Source organism: Sciurus vulgaris (genome assembly GCF_902686455.1).
Source record: "Sciurus vulgaris genome assembly, chromosome: 15".
NCBI classification, from domain to species: Eukaryota; Metazoa; Chordata; class Mammalia; order Rodentia; family Sciuridae; genus Sciurus; species Sciurus vulgaris.
The window spans coordinates 55532978-55548354 of NC_136476.1; the positions used below are offsets into that span (position 1 = coordinate 55532978).

A 15377-nucleotide genomic window follows, 5' to 3' on the forward strand; every position below is an offset into this window, starting at 1 on the left:
GCGCCTGGGGAGCTGGGACTTGACAGTGTGGCCGCCTATCCCGTGGAGAAGGGGGCTGGGGAGCGCTGGAGTTCTGCCAGCTGCCCCAGGCAGCGAGGCTGGGACAGGCTGGGAGCCGGGAAGTAGCAAAGGCTGAAACCCCAGCCCCTGGGCGGAGCGGCCCCTGCCCTAGGCAAGCACCGACGGCGCCCGGGGCGCAGGAGGGGCTTCTTGGGCGGCGGAGCGTCATTGGCCGCCGAGCAGGGGCGCGGAGGCGGGGTCGGGGGCGCGGAGGCGGGGTCCGCAGCGCGTTTCCGGAGGGGTGCGGTACCGGACCTAGAAGAGCTCTCGTCTGGAGCTGGACTGGATCCTGAACCCGATCCCGAGCCTGTTGCAGGTAGCTAACCGCCCTTCTCCCCGGGCAAGCCGCAGCTCTCTGCCCCGCGGCGTCTCCCTCTGCGGCCCGGCCTTTCTGCTTGGCGTTCGCTACAGGACCCTCCTCCCTCCCTCTTTCCCTCTTCTTGGTCTCTGGTTGGCGCTGTCCAGAGGACACAGACCTTCCAAACCTGCCATGTTACTACGACCCCAACACTACCGCCCACCAGGCCTACTACAGCCGAGGGCCTCTGGTCTTAGTCCAGAAGCTGGGACGCGCGCCCCTCCCTCTAGAAGGAGCGAGCTAGGTGCTGCCGGAGTCCCTGAGTACTCAAAGTCCGCTCGTTAGCTAGGTGGGCGCTGTTAAAGAAAACAAAAACAAAAACAAAAACAAAAAACCCTGCCTGTACTCGGGAGGAAATGCAAAGCTAGGCCTGCTCTGTGTCCTCAGTGGGTCCCTGAACCTCTCTGATCCCCAGTCTTCTTTCAGAATGGGGGTCAACATCTGCCCAGATCGCCCAGGGAGGCTTGATAACATTTACAATGAGAAGATGGCTTGCAAACGGTAAAATGAGCAGCCTGTGAGTAGTGATCTTCCTATTTGGAAGTGGAGTCAATGGCATAGACCCCATATCGGCTCCAGGAGTGGGAACAATCTTTGTGTGGCCAAGAAGTAGTTTGCCAGCCTTGGTCATGGACCACTTCTGCCCGCTTAATACCTCCAAAACCCACTCCATGGATTAATGAACCCCCATTCTTCCACCTTCCCCTGGGATCCTCCTCTCCCACCAAAGCTTCTGGGTCCTAAGTTTGCTTCTGTCCCAGCATGTGGCAGAACTCTGAGCAGAGGAACTTAGGTGTATCCCTGACAGGTCTGTGGGCTCAGCCTGCCCCCTCCTACTCCATCAGGGAGGGCTTGCCTGGGCAGCATTGCTTTTTATGGGTTTGGGGACCTGACTGGAGCCTTGCTTTGCTGAATGAGTTCTTTGTTCCTTGGAGCTGCTGTAGTGGCCCAGATGGGGTGGGGTAGAGAGGGGTGGGGATAGCGCTCAACTGCTTCAACTAATCTAAGTACTTTAGACACTGATTAATGTTTATTTAGTCTACCTGGTTTTCAGAGTCCCAGAGTCTATGGCCCAGAATACACAGACTTTTCCAGCTGCTGCATACCTGGTAGCAACCTCCGGCAAGCTGAGGCTCAGACGGAGACCTGTGCCTAGGGGCTGGGCTAGGTTGGTTTTGGAGGCACTGACAGCTCCGATGTCCTGGGTGGAGTGTGTCTGACTTTTTAGGGGCAAGACCCCATTCAACATAACTTCATGGGGCATTTCACATAGGAGGGAACTGGGCTTCAAGGTGACATGCAGCAAGCCACTCCCAGAGGGCAACTGACTCCAAGTTCCTTTAGTTTCTACTAAAATCTGAGGTCAGTTCTTCAGTGGCCTTAGCAGGAATTCTCCTGTGGCCTCAGTATATCATTCAGTGACTGTCTGTTGAGCAGCTGTTCTGTAGCAAGCATAATTCTAGGGATCAGAGACCTAGCAATGAATGAAACAATGACAAGCCCAAAGGCCTGCCCTCATGGTGCATGAGAGACCAAAAAAAATAACATTCCGTGGAGAAATGCCAAGCAGGATGCAGGTAAGAGTGTGGGCCAGGAAGAGGCTCACTTCTGTAAAGGTTGATCAGGGAAGGCCTTGCTAAGGAGATGGCATTTTGGCAGAAGAGGTGAGGGAGCAAGTCAGAGGAGAGGGGAGACATGATGGGACTGGACCAGAGTTTTCAGGCCCTATAGCAACCCATGTTTTCAGAGGCAATACCCCTTTATGCTACAACCAGAATATCAGAATATATGAATTGGTGGGCCTTGGGTGGCCCCTTTATCCACCTCTCACCTGCTTACCCTGGTTCCATCTGTCCCTCTCCAGAGTGGTCAGCATGCTGCGCTTCCTGGTGCCCCGGCTGCTTTGCCTCCAGGGCAGGACCGCCCCGTACTCCTCAGCAGCAGCCCTCCCAAGCCCCATCTTGAACCCAGACATCCGCTACAGCCAGCTGTTCATCAACAATGAGTGGCAAGATGCAGTCAGCAAGAAGACCTTCCCCACGGTCAACCCCAGCACAGGTGAGGTCATCGGGCACGTGGCTGAAGGGGACAGAGCTGATGTGGACCGGGCGGTGAAAGCAGCCCGTGAGGCCTTCCGCCTGGGATCCCCGTGGCGCCGGATGGATGCCTCTGAGCGGGGCCGGCTGTTGAACCGCCTGGCTGACCTAGTGGAGCGGGATCGTGTCTACTTAGCCTCACTGGAGACCTTGGACAATGGGAAGCCTTTCCAAGAGTCTTACGCCTTGGACCTGGACGAGGTCATCAAGGTGTACCGCTACTTCGCTGGCTGGGCCGACAAATGGCATGGCAAGACCATCCCCATGGATGGCGAGCATTTCTGCTTCACCCGGCATGAGCCTGTGGGCGTCTGTGGCCAGATAATACCATGGAACTTCCCCTTGGTCATGCAGGGCTGGAAGCTCGCCCCGGCACTTGCCACAGGCAACACTGTGGTCATGAAGGTTGCAGAGCAGACCCCGCTTTCTGCCCTGTATGTGGCCTCCCTCATCAAGGAGGCCGGCTTTCCCCCTGGGGTGGTGAACATCATCACCGGCTACGGCCCAACAGCAGGAGCGGCCATCGCCCAGCACATGGATGTTGACAAAGTTGCCTTCACTGGCTCCACAGAGGTGGGCCACCTGATCCAGAAGGCTGCTGGCGATTCCAACCTCAAGAGAGTCACCCTGGAGCTGGGTGGGAAGAGCCCCAGCATTGTGTTGGCCGATGCTGACATGAGTCACGCTGTGGACCAGTGTCACGAAGCCCTCTTCTTCAACATGGGCCAGTGCTGCTGTGCTGGTTCCCGGACCTTCGTTGAAGAATCCATCTACGATGAGTTTCTCGAGAGAACCGTGGAGAAGGCCAGGCAGAGGAAAGTTGGGAACCCCTTTGAGCTGGACACCCAGCAGGGGCCCCAGGTGGACAAGGAGCAATTTGAACGAATCCTGGGCTACATCCAGCTTGGCCAGAAGGAGGGGGCAAAAGTCCTTTGCGGTGGGGAGCGTTTTGGGGAGCGCGGTTTCTTCATCAAGCCTACTGTCTTTGGTGACGTGCAGGATGACATGAGGATCGCCAAGGAGGAGATCTTTGGGCCCGTGCAGCCCCTGTTCAAGTTCAGGAAGATTGAGGAGGTGATTGAGAGGGCCAACAACACCAGGTACGGCCTGGCTGCTGCCGTGTTCACCAGGGACCTGGACAAGGCCATGTACTTTACCCAGGCGCTCCAGGCCGGGACAGTGTGGGTGAACACCTACAATATTGTCACCTGCCACACACCTTTTGGAGGTTTTAAGGAATCTGGCAACGGGAGGGAGCTGGGGGAGGATGGGCTTAAAGCCTACACAGAGGTGAAGACTGTCACCATCAAGGTTCCTCAGAAAAACTCATGAGAATGGCCACCAGGCAGACCCAGCCCAGCCCTGCAATTCCACAGCTGTCTAGACCAAGTGCTTGCCAAATTTTTTTTTTTTTTTGGCCATGGATTCCCTTTATTTGTTCCAAATGAACTCTTAGAAGGAACTCCAACAAATAAAACAACTAAATCAGAGCTATTCTATTTAAAGCAGGGCTGGGAGCTGGGTTCAGAGTCCTTTTCCTCTGCTTCTCAGGAAGCACTCTTGGTGGTCCTTGAGTTACTTCTATAAAAACTTAGGAGTCTCTGGAAGGCATATTAAAAGCACAAATTGGGTGGACAGTCACTTTTGATCCTTCCTGCTGATCCAGGGACTTTCCAGTAGATGAATCAGTGTCTTTGAGAATGGTCTCCCCTCAGATAGAGGATTGAAAGACATTAATAAGAGTTTTGAACTAGGCGTATGCCAAATCTTGACCCTGTTTTTCATATACTTAATCTAAAAATCAGGGCTTTTTCTTTTCGAAGTTCCAGTTGCTGGGTGCTTTGCTTGTCCTTCATTTTATTACTGATTTTCCTTCATTTGAGGAAAAGGGTAGGCAAAGAATGCATTTATATATAATCAAATCTTTAAACCAAACTTGAATACGCCCAGTGCCCATTAACTGGTAAGCAGATAAACTCCTTGGGCTATTCCTTTAACTATTCTCCAAACGAAGGAACGAGTGCCAGGCACGGTGGCACACTCCTGTAATCCCAGCTACTCTGGAGGCTGAGGCAGGATTGTGAGTTCAAGGCCAGCCTGGGCAACTCAGTGAGACCTTGCTTCAAAATAAAAAATAAAAAGAGCTGGAGGTATAGATCAGCAGTAGAGCACTTGTCTAGAACATGTGAGGCCCTGGGTTCAATCCCCAGTACTACCAAAAAAAAAAAGAATTTCTGACATATGCTATAATATAGTAAACCTTGAAGCCAGACATGCAAGATTACACGTTGTATGAGTTCATTTATTGGAAATGTCTACCAGGCAAATCCATAGAGATAGAAAGTAGATTAGTGGTTGGCAGGGGCTAGGGGAGGAGGGTTGGGGACTCGCTGCTTGTGGATATGGGATCACTCTCTGGGAGATTTTGAAAATGTTCTAGAATTAGAAAGTGGTAATAGTTGCAGAACTTTGAGCATGTACTAAAAATAACTGAATTGTACACTTTAATTATGGTATTTTTAATTCCATTTAAAAATTAAAATAAACCATACATTCTATTTGCAAATCCTCTCTGTGTTTATTCGTGTGTGTGTGTGTGTGTGTGTGTGTGTGTAGTGCTGTTGAATATTTTAGACTCCTGGAACTGGAAGGGACTCAGGTAGTTATGTTGTCTACACCCAGCCAGGTGCCAAAGTCTGTTCCACAGTGTGTCTGTTTTTGTTTTCATTTTCTCTTGGCTGATGACAAAGTGCAAATTTGAGACCCACTGAGAAAATTTCTGGTTCCTGCCTAGACAAGACTACCTCATTTTGAGACTTTCACGGGCATTGTCCCCCAGCCCCTGTCAAGCCACACCACTCCTCAAGCCAAGCCCAGCAGCCAGAGGTTTCCAGAGTTCCAAACCTCAGAGTGCACTATGATTATTGTTAGTCTTGCTGCTTTCATTCCCAAAGTGATGGAGTCAAGGTAAACCCGTGCCAGCCAGGCCAAGGTCAGAAGCAGAATGCTGAGCCTGTGTTTCCTTCCATCTTCTAGACCACGTTGCTCGCAGATCACCCTGTGTTTAAGTCCACTCATTCTGTGAGTGACACCCTCTGGCCATGGCTCTAACATCCTAGCCTCTTGATGTGGGTGTGGCCTGAAATGGCTTCTTGAGGGCTTAGGTCTGTTTGGTTCTCTCATCTCCCTTCCTAGGACCTCCTTCCTATGTCAGCTGAGGCTGAGGTGACCTTGACTCTGAAGTGCACCTTCCATTCCTTTCTCCTGGAGGCTGTTGGCACCTCTGCTGCACAGAGGTGAAGGTTTCTCATGGGGAGACGGCAGAGGGAGGCTGGGTGGCTAACACAGAAGATCACAATATTTAACAAATCCTTCCCTTATTTATTACTTCTAAACTAGAGAGGAACTTTGTAGAGGGTGTCCCACTAGGGGGTGGGATTGGGAAAAGGCAATCTTTAAGACCTCTAATTTCAAACCCTGAAATTCTTTTTCTTTTTTGAATTTTTCATTTGTTCTTTTTAGTTACACATGACAGTAGAATGTATTTTGACATATCACGCAAACATGGAGTATAACTTCCCATTTTTGTGGTTGTAAATGATATGGAGTTACACCGGTTGTGCATTCATATATAAACATAAGAAAGTGATGTCCGATTCATTCGACTGTCTTTCCTATTCCCCTCCCTCTCCCTTCCCCCCACTCCCCGCCCCCTGTCCAATCCAGTGGAAACCACCGCCCATTGTGAGTCAGCATTCACATATCAGAAAGAACATTCAACCTTTATTTTAGGGGGTATTGGCTTATTTCGCTTAACATGCTAGTCTCCAGTTCCATCCATTTACTGCCAAATGCCATAATTTCATTCTTCTTTATGGCACCATTTGTTGAAGAGGCTATCTTTTCTCCAAAGTATGTTTGTGTATGGCACTTTTGTCTAGTATGAGAGAACTATTTATGTGGGTTTGTCTCTGTGTCTTCTGTACTGTAACATGGGTCTTCATGTCTGTTTTGGTGCCAATACCAATGTGTTTTTGTTACTGTAGCTCTGTAGTATAATTTAAGGTCTGGTATTGTGATGTCTCTCTTGCTAAGGATTGCTTTGGCTCTTCTGGGCTTCTTGTTCTTCCAGGTTAATTTCGTGATTGTCAAGCGCTGAAATTGAGTCTGTGAATTCAGATGGGTCCGTTCTTATAGCTCACCCTGTGGCCCCCTTCACTCATTTTACCACTGTTCTGACTACAGACTTGTGAACCGGAAGGTTTAACTGGGCGTCATCATTCAGCAGCGCGTGCCTGTCCAGTCTGAGTGGTGGATGCTCAGCTCTGGGCCATCTGTCCTTTTGACAAACATTTGCCAAGCTCTTGCTCTGTCCAGCACCATGCCATTCACCTTTATATACCTTTGGGACCTCACAGTTACCCTGAAAAATCCTGGGTTACCCCCCGTCCCACCATGAGGTAATAGAAGTTGAGAGGTTTAGTAACCAGCTTGGTGGGGCCAGTTTCCCATGAGCATGTTCTAGGGTCCAGAAGCGGGGCACCCAATGAGCCCATTGAATCAAACAACTAAGGCGGAAGAACCTGAAGAGACACGGACCAAGCCCAGTACACCTGGTTTCATGCTGGATCCATCAGGACTGCTGCTCAGTCACCTGGTCCCTTGGTCAGATCCGAGGCCACTATGGGACTTTAATTTGGGTGGGCTTAAATCTGGGCATGAGGCTGACCTCTGGTGGTCACTCTGTTAATTGATTTGCTCAGATCCATCATTATTTAAGGGAAGAAAAATAAAAAAAATAAATAAAAGGTCCTGGCTCTAGGCCAATTGTGGGGGAAAGAGAATTGAATCAGACAGTCTCTACCCTGAGGGAGCCCACAGCCCGGCAGGGGAGACAGTTACAGAACAGGGTGAAAAGTGCAATGCCAAGTGGAAGTTCAGGGGCCATGAGGTCATGAGAAAAAGATTCTGTTCATTAAGCACCTGCAACAGGCCAGCCCTTTTAATACCCAGCCACCCTCAAGGCACATGGTACTATCATTCTGCACTTGATGGACATCAAGTCCTGGTGCTGTTTAGCTGCTAAGTGGACCAGGACTCCAGCCGGGTCCCTTGCTCCTCTCTGTTGCAGCCACAGATCATCCCTGGAGACCTGGGGAGAAGCAGTCTGTGTGGAGGGACTGGGAACAGAGCCAGACTGCCATGAGTTGAGAGTCCCAAGCCAGTGATCTGTCCACTAATCCTAGAGTGAGGAAGACCTTCAAAGGCAATGGAGTCATGTTATGAGCCCCTTTGAAAGCCTCCAGCATGTCCCCACCTTGCCTCACCAGAGGTGGGCAGAGTCACTGTCCAAGGTCACAAGTCCAGTGGGACCAGAACGTGGCACGAATCACAGGCCTCTTGGCTCCTAACCAAGCCTTCTCCCCATGTGTATAGTATAACGTCAGGTGTCATAACAAATGAGCCCCCAAGTTTGAAGGGCTCAACACAACAATGGCTCTTCATTGTTTACATAATAATCTAATGCAGGAATTAGGTCCATCTGCAATTTTCTTCCAGGTTCAGGGGCACAGCTTAACTTCCACTTGTGGCTCCACCCTCTCAATAGTTAACTATCCGGGTGTTGCATGATCCTTGGAGAAGCTAATAAAAGTGATACTTTTTCTACCAATTGAAAATTCACACAACATTTTTCAAAGGTTTCCCAGAACTCATGAATTCACATATAGAATCCCAAGGATCCTTTGGGATTAAGATGTTAAAAATTTCTATTTAGGGTTGGGTGTGGTGGCACCTGCCTATAATCCCAGTGGCTTGGGAGGCTGAGGCAGGAGGATCACAAGTTCAAAGCAGCCTCAACAACAGTGAGGCACTAAGCAACTCAGTGAGACCCTGTCTCTAAATTAAATATAAAACAGGGCTGGGGATGTGGCTCAGTGGCTCAGTACCTCTGAGTTCAATCCCCAAATCCCCACTACCCCTGTCCCCTCAAAAAAGAACACTTAGGGCCATAGAGACCCATGTCAGCTGGGAGATGGGGAGGAAGGTACAGAAAAGGCAGTGACTTCTTAGAAGCCCTGATCTCTGAACTGGACACCTCTACTGACACTTCATTGGCAAAAACAATGTGACTCAGTGTCCTTGGTGCAAAGGAAGGCGTTGGCCCGACAATGGGACACTGTGAAGGGGCCCAGGTTCTGGGGGACAGCATGCTGACAGTCTGCTGCCCATGGCCACTCCAGGTAGGTGTGTGGTGCGGTGAGTGGCTTCTCCCAGGACCTGTTCAGCAGTCAGTCCTGTCGTGAGCCCTTTGCCACCCAGCCTCACCCTGCTGCTCCTCTCTCCTACTTCCTTCAGCTCCAAATTCAGTTTTCTCTGAGTCTCCTCCTCCAGGCCCTTTGTCTGATCTTCTTGATGAAGCCACCTCAGGCCCCTTGGGCTCACAGTGCACCCCTGTCAGTTGGTCTTGACCTCTGGCAGCTCTTGCTGGTCAGCATGCCATGAAATGGGTCTAATATTTTTTTTTGGCCCCACTAGACTGTCTCTCACATACTCCAAGCTCATCTGGTTTCTCTCCCTGCCCTCTGTGTGTCCCTGCACAATGGTCAGGAGTCCTCAGAGCAGCAGGCCAGTGTACTGATGCTCACCTCCAGGGGCTGAGGAGGAAACAGGCTCAGAGCCGAGGGAAGTGACCCAGACCTGTAGGTGGTGACAGTGCTTCACCTTGGCTCCAGGTTCTCCAGCCCCACAGCGAATGCCCGTTCTTCCCAAGCCATGCCCGCACACACCTTCAGCAGCACAGGGCAGGTCCATGCCGGTGCCACAGACAGCTTTCTGTCCCAGGGCTGAGACTGTGGAGCCTGCAATGCCTGGGGCACAGCGGGTGCTCTGCAAATGTGTGATGGGTCGGTTCATGCAGGAGAAAAGAGGCTCCTCCCCTCCGCTCCTTCGCACCAGCGATTCCCACACGCTCAACAACCAACCTCTTCTAATATCATGGGGGAGATTTAGGCATAGGGAAGAGACAGCAGTGACAGGCAAGACAGGTGTCCCTCTCTCCTGGTACCAGGCACTTCTCAGCCCTGGAGGCAGTCAAGGCTGAACTCAAGCAGGCCTGACCATGAAGGAGTAGGCACCGCAGGAAAGAGGGGCCAGCCTCACTGAGCCGGTGTGGCCAGCAAGCCATCCAGTGCCGCCCTGGGTGATGGGCTCCACGTCCTGAATTCATTTAACTGCAGACACCAGAGTACTGTGATTTCCCTTAATTAATTAAAATATCACATAATAACCATTCTCTGATTTAATGTTCAAGAGGCCCAGGCAAAGGCTGGGAATGAGGAAATTCATTAGAGGAGACTGTGCTCCGACGGATTTGCTGCTTCTTATTCATCTTCCCTGCATCATCCATCCCTGGGGGAGAGGGGAGAGCAATGGTTTTTAAAGACATAGGAATTAATTTCATCCTAAAATCTGAAGGAAAAAAAAAATCCACCTTGACTAAAAACCAGTCCTTTTGGGGTTTAAAGTAAAAAGTGGGTATTTGGGATCGAATGGTGGCTTTAGGGTTTTGTAGACCCTCCTTATTCTAACTTATATGTTCCAAGGCCAAGAGTCATACACCTCAAACCATGGATGGCACCAAAGCCTATGCATACTGGTTTTCCCTATGTAGATATGCCTACACATTTGAACATAAATTAGGCATACACCTCAATGTTCACAGCTGCTCAATTCCCAATAGCCGGACTGTGGAACCAACCTAGATGCCCTTCAATTGATGAATGGATAAAGTAACTGTGGTATATATATACAATGGAATATTACTCAGCCATAAAGAATAATAAAATTATGGCATTTGCAGGCAAATGGATTAAATTGGAGAATATGCTAAGTGAGATAAGCCAATCTCAAAAATCCAAAAGACGAATGATCTCACTGATAAGCGGATGATGACACATAATGGGGGGTGAGAGGGGGGCAAGAATGGAGGAAGGAGGGACTGTATAGAGGGAAAAGAGAGGTGGGAGGGGTGGGGGGGAAAGGAAAAAATAACAGAATGAATCAAACCTCATTACCCTATGTGAATGTATGATTACGCAAATGGTATACTGTTACTCCATGTGCAAATAGAAACAACATGTATCCCATTTGTTTACAATAAAAATAAATTTAAAAAAATAAATAAATTAGGCATAGTTAAGGATTTAAAACAATAGATAATAAGCTAGAACGATTATAACATGCTGTGATAAATACTATATGAAGGTTTTTTCTCTCTCAAAATATCTTACTGAGCAGCCAGGCAGCCAGCTTCAAAAGGCTCTAGGTATGGCATGGCCCACCGGCACCTGGCGTGTGCCTTCGATGCCTGGCATCCCACAGCCTTCAGGCTCCTGGAGAACGCTGCTCAGTGAGCGCATGGGAGATGGCAGAGTCCAGCTCAGTGAGTGGGCTGGGTGTGGCGGTGGACGCCTGTAATCCCAGCAGCTCAGGAGGCTGAGGCAGGAGAATGGCAAGTTCAAAGCCAGCCTCAGCAACTTAGTGAGGCTCTAAGAAACTTAGCAAGACCCTGTGTCTAAATAAAAAAAAAAAGAAGGGGTCTGGGGTTGTTGTTCAGCAGTGGAGTGCTTGCCTAGCATGTGTGAGGCACTGGGTTTGATCCTCAGCACCACATAAAAATAAATAAAATAAAGGTCTACCTACAACTAAAAAATAAAATTTAAAAAAAAACGGCTGAGGATGTGGTTCAGCGCTTAAGTGCTCCTGGGCTCAATCCCTGGTTACCCACCCGCCCCCACTCTAAAATTAACATCAGATCAGTGAGTGAATGGATACTAGAATGCTCATAGAACAGGCCAAGCAAGTTCCAGGGCCTTAGAAGAATGGGTAGGATCAGGTGATTAGGGCTGGTGGAAAACTGCAAGCAAGGGACCAGGTGGGAAAGGCAGGGAGGCTTGGACAGAAGTAGCTGACGTAAGCAGGAAAGGGCAGGATGCAGGAGAGATGGCCAAGAAGTGTCAGTGGGACCTGGAGTCCATCTACAGCAGCATCCCTAGGACAGAGACCACAAAGACCATCCTTAAAAACATTTATTTTCAGGGTGCAGGAATTGGGACATCATGGCATCTACAAAAACAGGGTAGAAAAACACAGGGTTGGCAGTGGGCTGGGGAGGGGATCATGCTTCTGAGTGGTAACAGCAGCCACAACACACGTTCTAGGCCTGAGAAGAGGTCTGGGGCTCTCACATGTGATGAGCCATTAAGTTGAACAATCGTGTTAATCTGCTTTGGGGGTCTTGGTGAAAATTTGAGACAGTGCAGCATTTATTATTTTATTTATGTTTGCCTATAGATATATGCTAAACCCAGACCCACGCAGTCAGGCTACGTGGCACTTCCACCACAGGGCTCCATCTGCCCTCTTCTCTGGGTCGAGATCTTGTCTCTAATTTTGACAAGGCAAATCTGAGGTGATTCATCTGACTTGGCAGAATGTGCACGTCATTAGATGCATGACGTGGTTCTACTACCTCTCCAGAGCAACTGCATTCCTATTTCTTCTGACATAATTTCATTAAGTGTCTGACCAAGTCATCTCTCAGCTACACAGTTCATGGGGAATCAATGGCAGACTCTTGCATGTGGAAAAAATCACCGTGCAGGGAGGTGAGAGGGGCAGGAGGTGCCCAGAGGGGAGGGGACAGGAGCAGGTCTTCTGGCAACTCCAATACCCAATAGCCAAGAGCAACTAATTCAATCAATTTTAAATCTGATTTCATTCAAAAAAGGGGCCCCGATGTTTTCAGGTTTGAAAACCACTCATCTAATGTCCAGACCTCAGGCCAAGAGCTTCCTCCTAGGGCCTGGTGTGCCTCATCTGTAACAGGGGAGGGACCTTAATTTCTGCCCTGCTTACCCTCCTAGGTTGGGATCATGGATGGGAAAGTACTTCATGAACTTTAAGGGCTGTCCACAGTGAGAGAGATCCAAATTCTGATGTTCAGAAATTGTAATCACCAATTAGATCCTGTCCTGGACCAGACAGTAAATATTCTCCTTTTTTCAAAAGAAAAAAAAAGAAAAAAAGCTTTATTTTTGGGTGAGGTCAACATGTCTGTAAGTAAAATGTATTCTACTTCACTGGGACTCCACAGCCCAGAGATGATCCCTGGCCCCTTTCTAGAAGGTTATGTTAGAAGCCAGGTCTGCACCTGCTTAGGGAGGGATGGGCTAATGAGTGGATGGCTTGGTCCCCAAACACCAGCCAAGGGGCTCCTGAAAACCGTCCATCTAGGACTAAGTCTACTTAGAGCAGGAAAAGCCGGGAAGAGGAGAGGCAGGACAGCTTATGTCATGCATCTGTGTGAGCACACCCAGGTATGAGGCCATGATTTGGTTTTGAAGGAACATTATCTTTAAAAAAAAAAAAAAACATGCTAAGACTACACTTGCATAACTTTTTTGCTTGGGACCATCTTACTCTAAGATGGAAGGGCTAAAAGGGACCCTGGTAAGTAACATCTAGTCCAAATGCCACAATCACTGGAGGAGAGACCAAGGCCCAGAGAGGGGAAAGGACCTGACTAGGTCACACAGCAAGTTAAGGTCAGGCTGAAGAGAGCCAGGGCCGCCTTCTCTCCTACATCACACACTAAGTCACAGAGCGCCCACTTATCAGTCACAGACACACGAGGTAAACAGTCACAGTGGGCACATGCCTTGTTCTGAGCCCTTTAGAATGACAAACATTACGTGCTCTTCCCTGGGAGGGAATAGTTAAAAAAGAATTCCCGTGGAACGATCCATTCCCAAAGCATAAAAAAGCTACATGCACCTCTGTTTTCCCACTGTCTGCCCTGCTAAAAACTACATCTGCATATGAATCTAGTTTGCATCCAATTTTAGAAAACATACAAAAGGGGTTATCTACAGACACAGTGTTTCGAAGTCTTCCCAAAGCAACAAGATCCACGATGTGGCTTTTCCATCATCCCATGATCACTGTCTCCAAGACCCTGGGAAGAAAAGGGGAGGCAGGGATTAGAGAAAAGAAGACTGTGCTGTTATGATCAACCCTGTGTTAAACGGGAAGTGGAGGAAACAATCCTGAAGTTCACTCTCCTCTGCAAGAAAGGTGCTAGTGTGGGATGGAGGGACCTGGGGCCTCAGAAGGGGTCCGTGGAGCTGGCTATCTATCTATCTGTCTATCGATCTATCTATCTATCTATCTATCTATCTATCTATCTATCTATCTATCTATCTATCTATCATCTATCTATCTATCATCTATCTATCATCTATCTACTGGGGATTGAACCCAGGGCACTTAACCACAGAGCCACATCCCCAGCCCTTTTCATTTTTCATTTTGAGACAGGTTCTTGCTGAGTTGCTCAGGGCCTCTCTAAGTTTCTGAGGCTGGCCTCAAATTTGCGATCCTCCTGCCTCTGCCTCCTGAGTTGCTAGAATTACAGGCATGTGCCAATGTACCTGGTTCTGTGGGGCATTTTAGATCAGTGGGTGGATTTTCCAGGGAGGTGACTCCAGCTTAATAATGAGAAGAAACTTTTTAACCACTGGAAAATGCCAGATGGTTGTCTGGTGGGAATGAGCTCTGTGCTCCTGGAGGCAAGAGCTGCTCCACACTGCACGGGGTCAAGGGAACTCAACACCTCAATATAGAACAATGTATGTATTATTTTATGTGACATATATTATTATAATATATACATTAACCTATTCTATATAGCTAGATAAAATAAAAAGTCAAGTATCAAGAGGGCAACTTTAAGGTCTGATTCCCTGGCTCTTTGCTGAGTTCTTATTTCATGGTTACACTTTCACATTTTCTTAGCCATTTCTAGGACCTCTAACTATCCACAGATACCTGCCCTTGAACCTCTGCACTTCCTCAGCCACACCTTCCTTTGTTTTCCCCAGTTCTGGATGTTTCTCCTGCCTCAAATCCGCACAGCTCCCCTATTCCCTTAGCACGATTTCTGGTGTAATGAGGTTTCCTTTTCGTTTTTCTGTGCATCCCATACAGACCTGACGCAAGGCCTTGCACACACACAGGTGCAACAGCAGAGGCCAAAGGCACTGGGGGGTTGAAGCCACAGCAAAATCCTTCTACTCTTGTTTGGGTTTTGTTGGTACCGGGGATTTTACCTGGGGTGCTTTACCACTGAGCTCCATCCCCAGCCCTTTTTACTTTTTGAGACAGGATCTTGCTAAGTTGCCCAGGCTGGCCTTGAACTCGCAATCCTCCTGCCTCAGCCTCCTGAGGAGAGCACCACTGCACCCAGCAAAATCCTTTTGCTTTTAAGAAACTGTCACACTTGTCTCTAATCTTTCCTGCTCTATCAAGAACCTGTTGGTCTGTCTTGGTGGTGGAAACTGTTTGTGGTTCTTGTTCCCATCGCTGTAAGAGGACTGTGCATCCCTGCCCTTTGGTCCTGTCAGAGGAGTGTATGGCGCCCCCACCCTCCACTCCAGCCACGCTGGGCAACAGCCAATGGACTGTAAGAAGGCAGGATGTACATCACAGCTGAGCAGAACCTTCCAACCAGATTGTGTGCTTGGCCTGGCTCATTGCTCGTCCCTCCTGCCACAGAATGGACCTAGTACATGTCGGGACTGTTCCTCCAGCTGGGTCCTGAATGAGGAGACACCGAGTAGAGCCACAGCAAACCTGGATCAGTGGCATGGAACGTGAGCAAGAGATAAATGTTTGTGGCTGTGAACCAGCCAGGTTTTGGAGTTGTTATATTGCAAACGCGGGCTAATTAAAGTGATTCATTTCCCAGGTTCACAGTTGCCTGTAGGCAGGGGACAGATGCAACCCCCAGCTGTCACCTGTGT

The 15377-nt window shown here is 49.1% G+C and overlaps 1 protein-coding gene across 1 annotated transcript; it reads left to right on the forward strand.

Annotated features, from left to right (window-relative positions):
• The first annotated feature begins 260 nt into the window (after positions 1-260).
• Positions 261-5080, forward strand: ALDH1B1 (aldehyde dehydrogenase 1 family member B1). Its single transcript, XM_079113955.1, has 2 exons — positions 261-376; positions 2283-5080. The coding sequence occupies exon 2, from the start codon at positions 2293-2295 to the stop codon at positions 3844-3846; it is 1554 nt and encodes a 517-aa protein (XP_078970081.1). The 5' UTR covers positions 261-376; positions 2283-2292; the 3' UTR covers positions 3847-5080.
• Positions 5081-15377: the final 10297 nt, after the last annotated feature.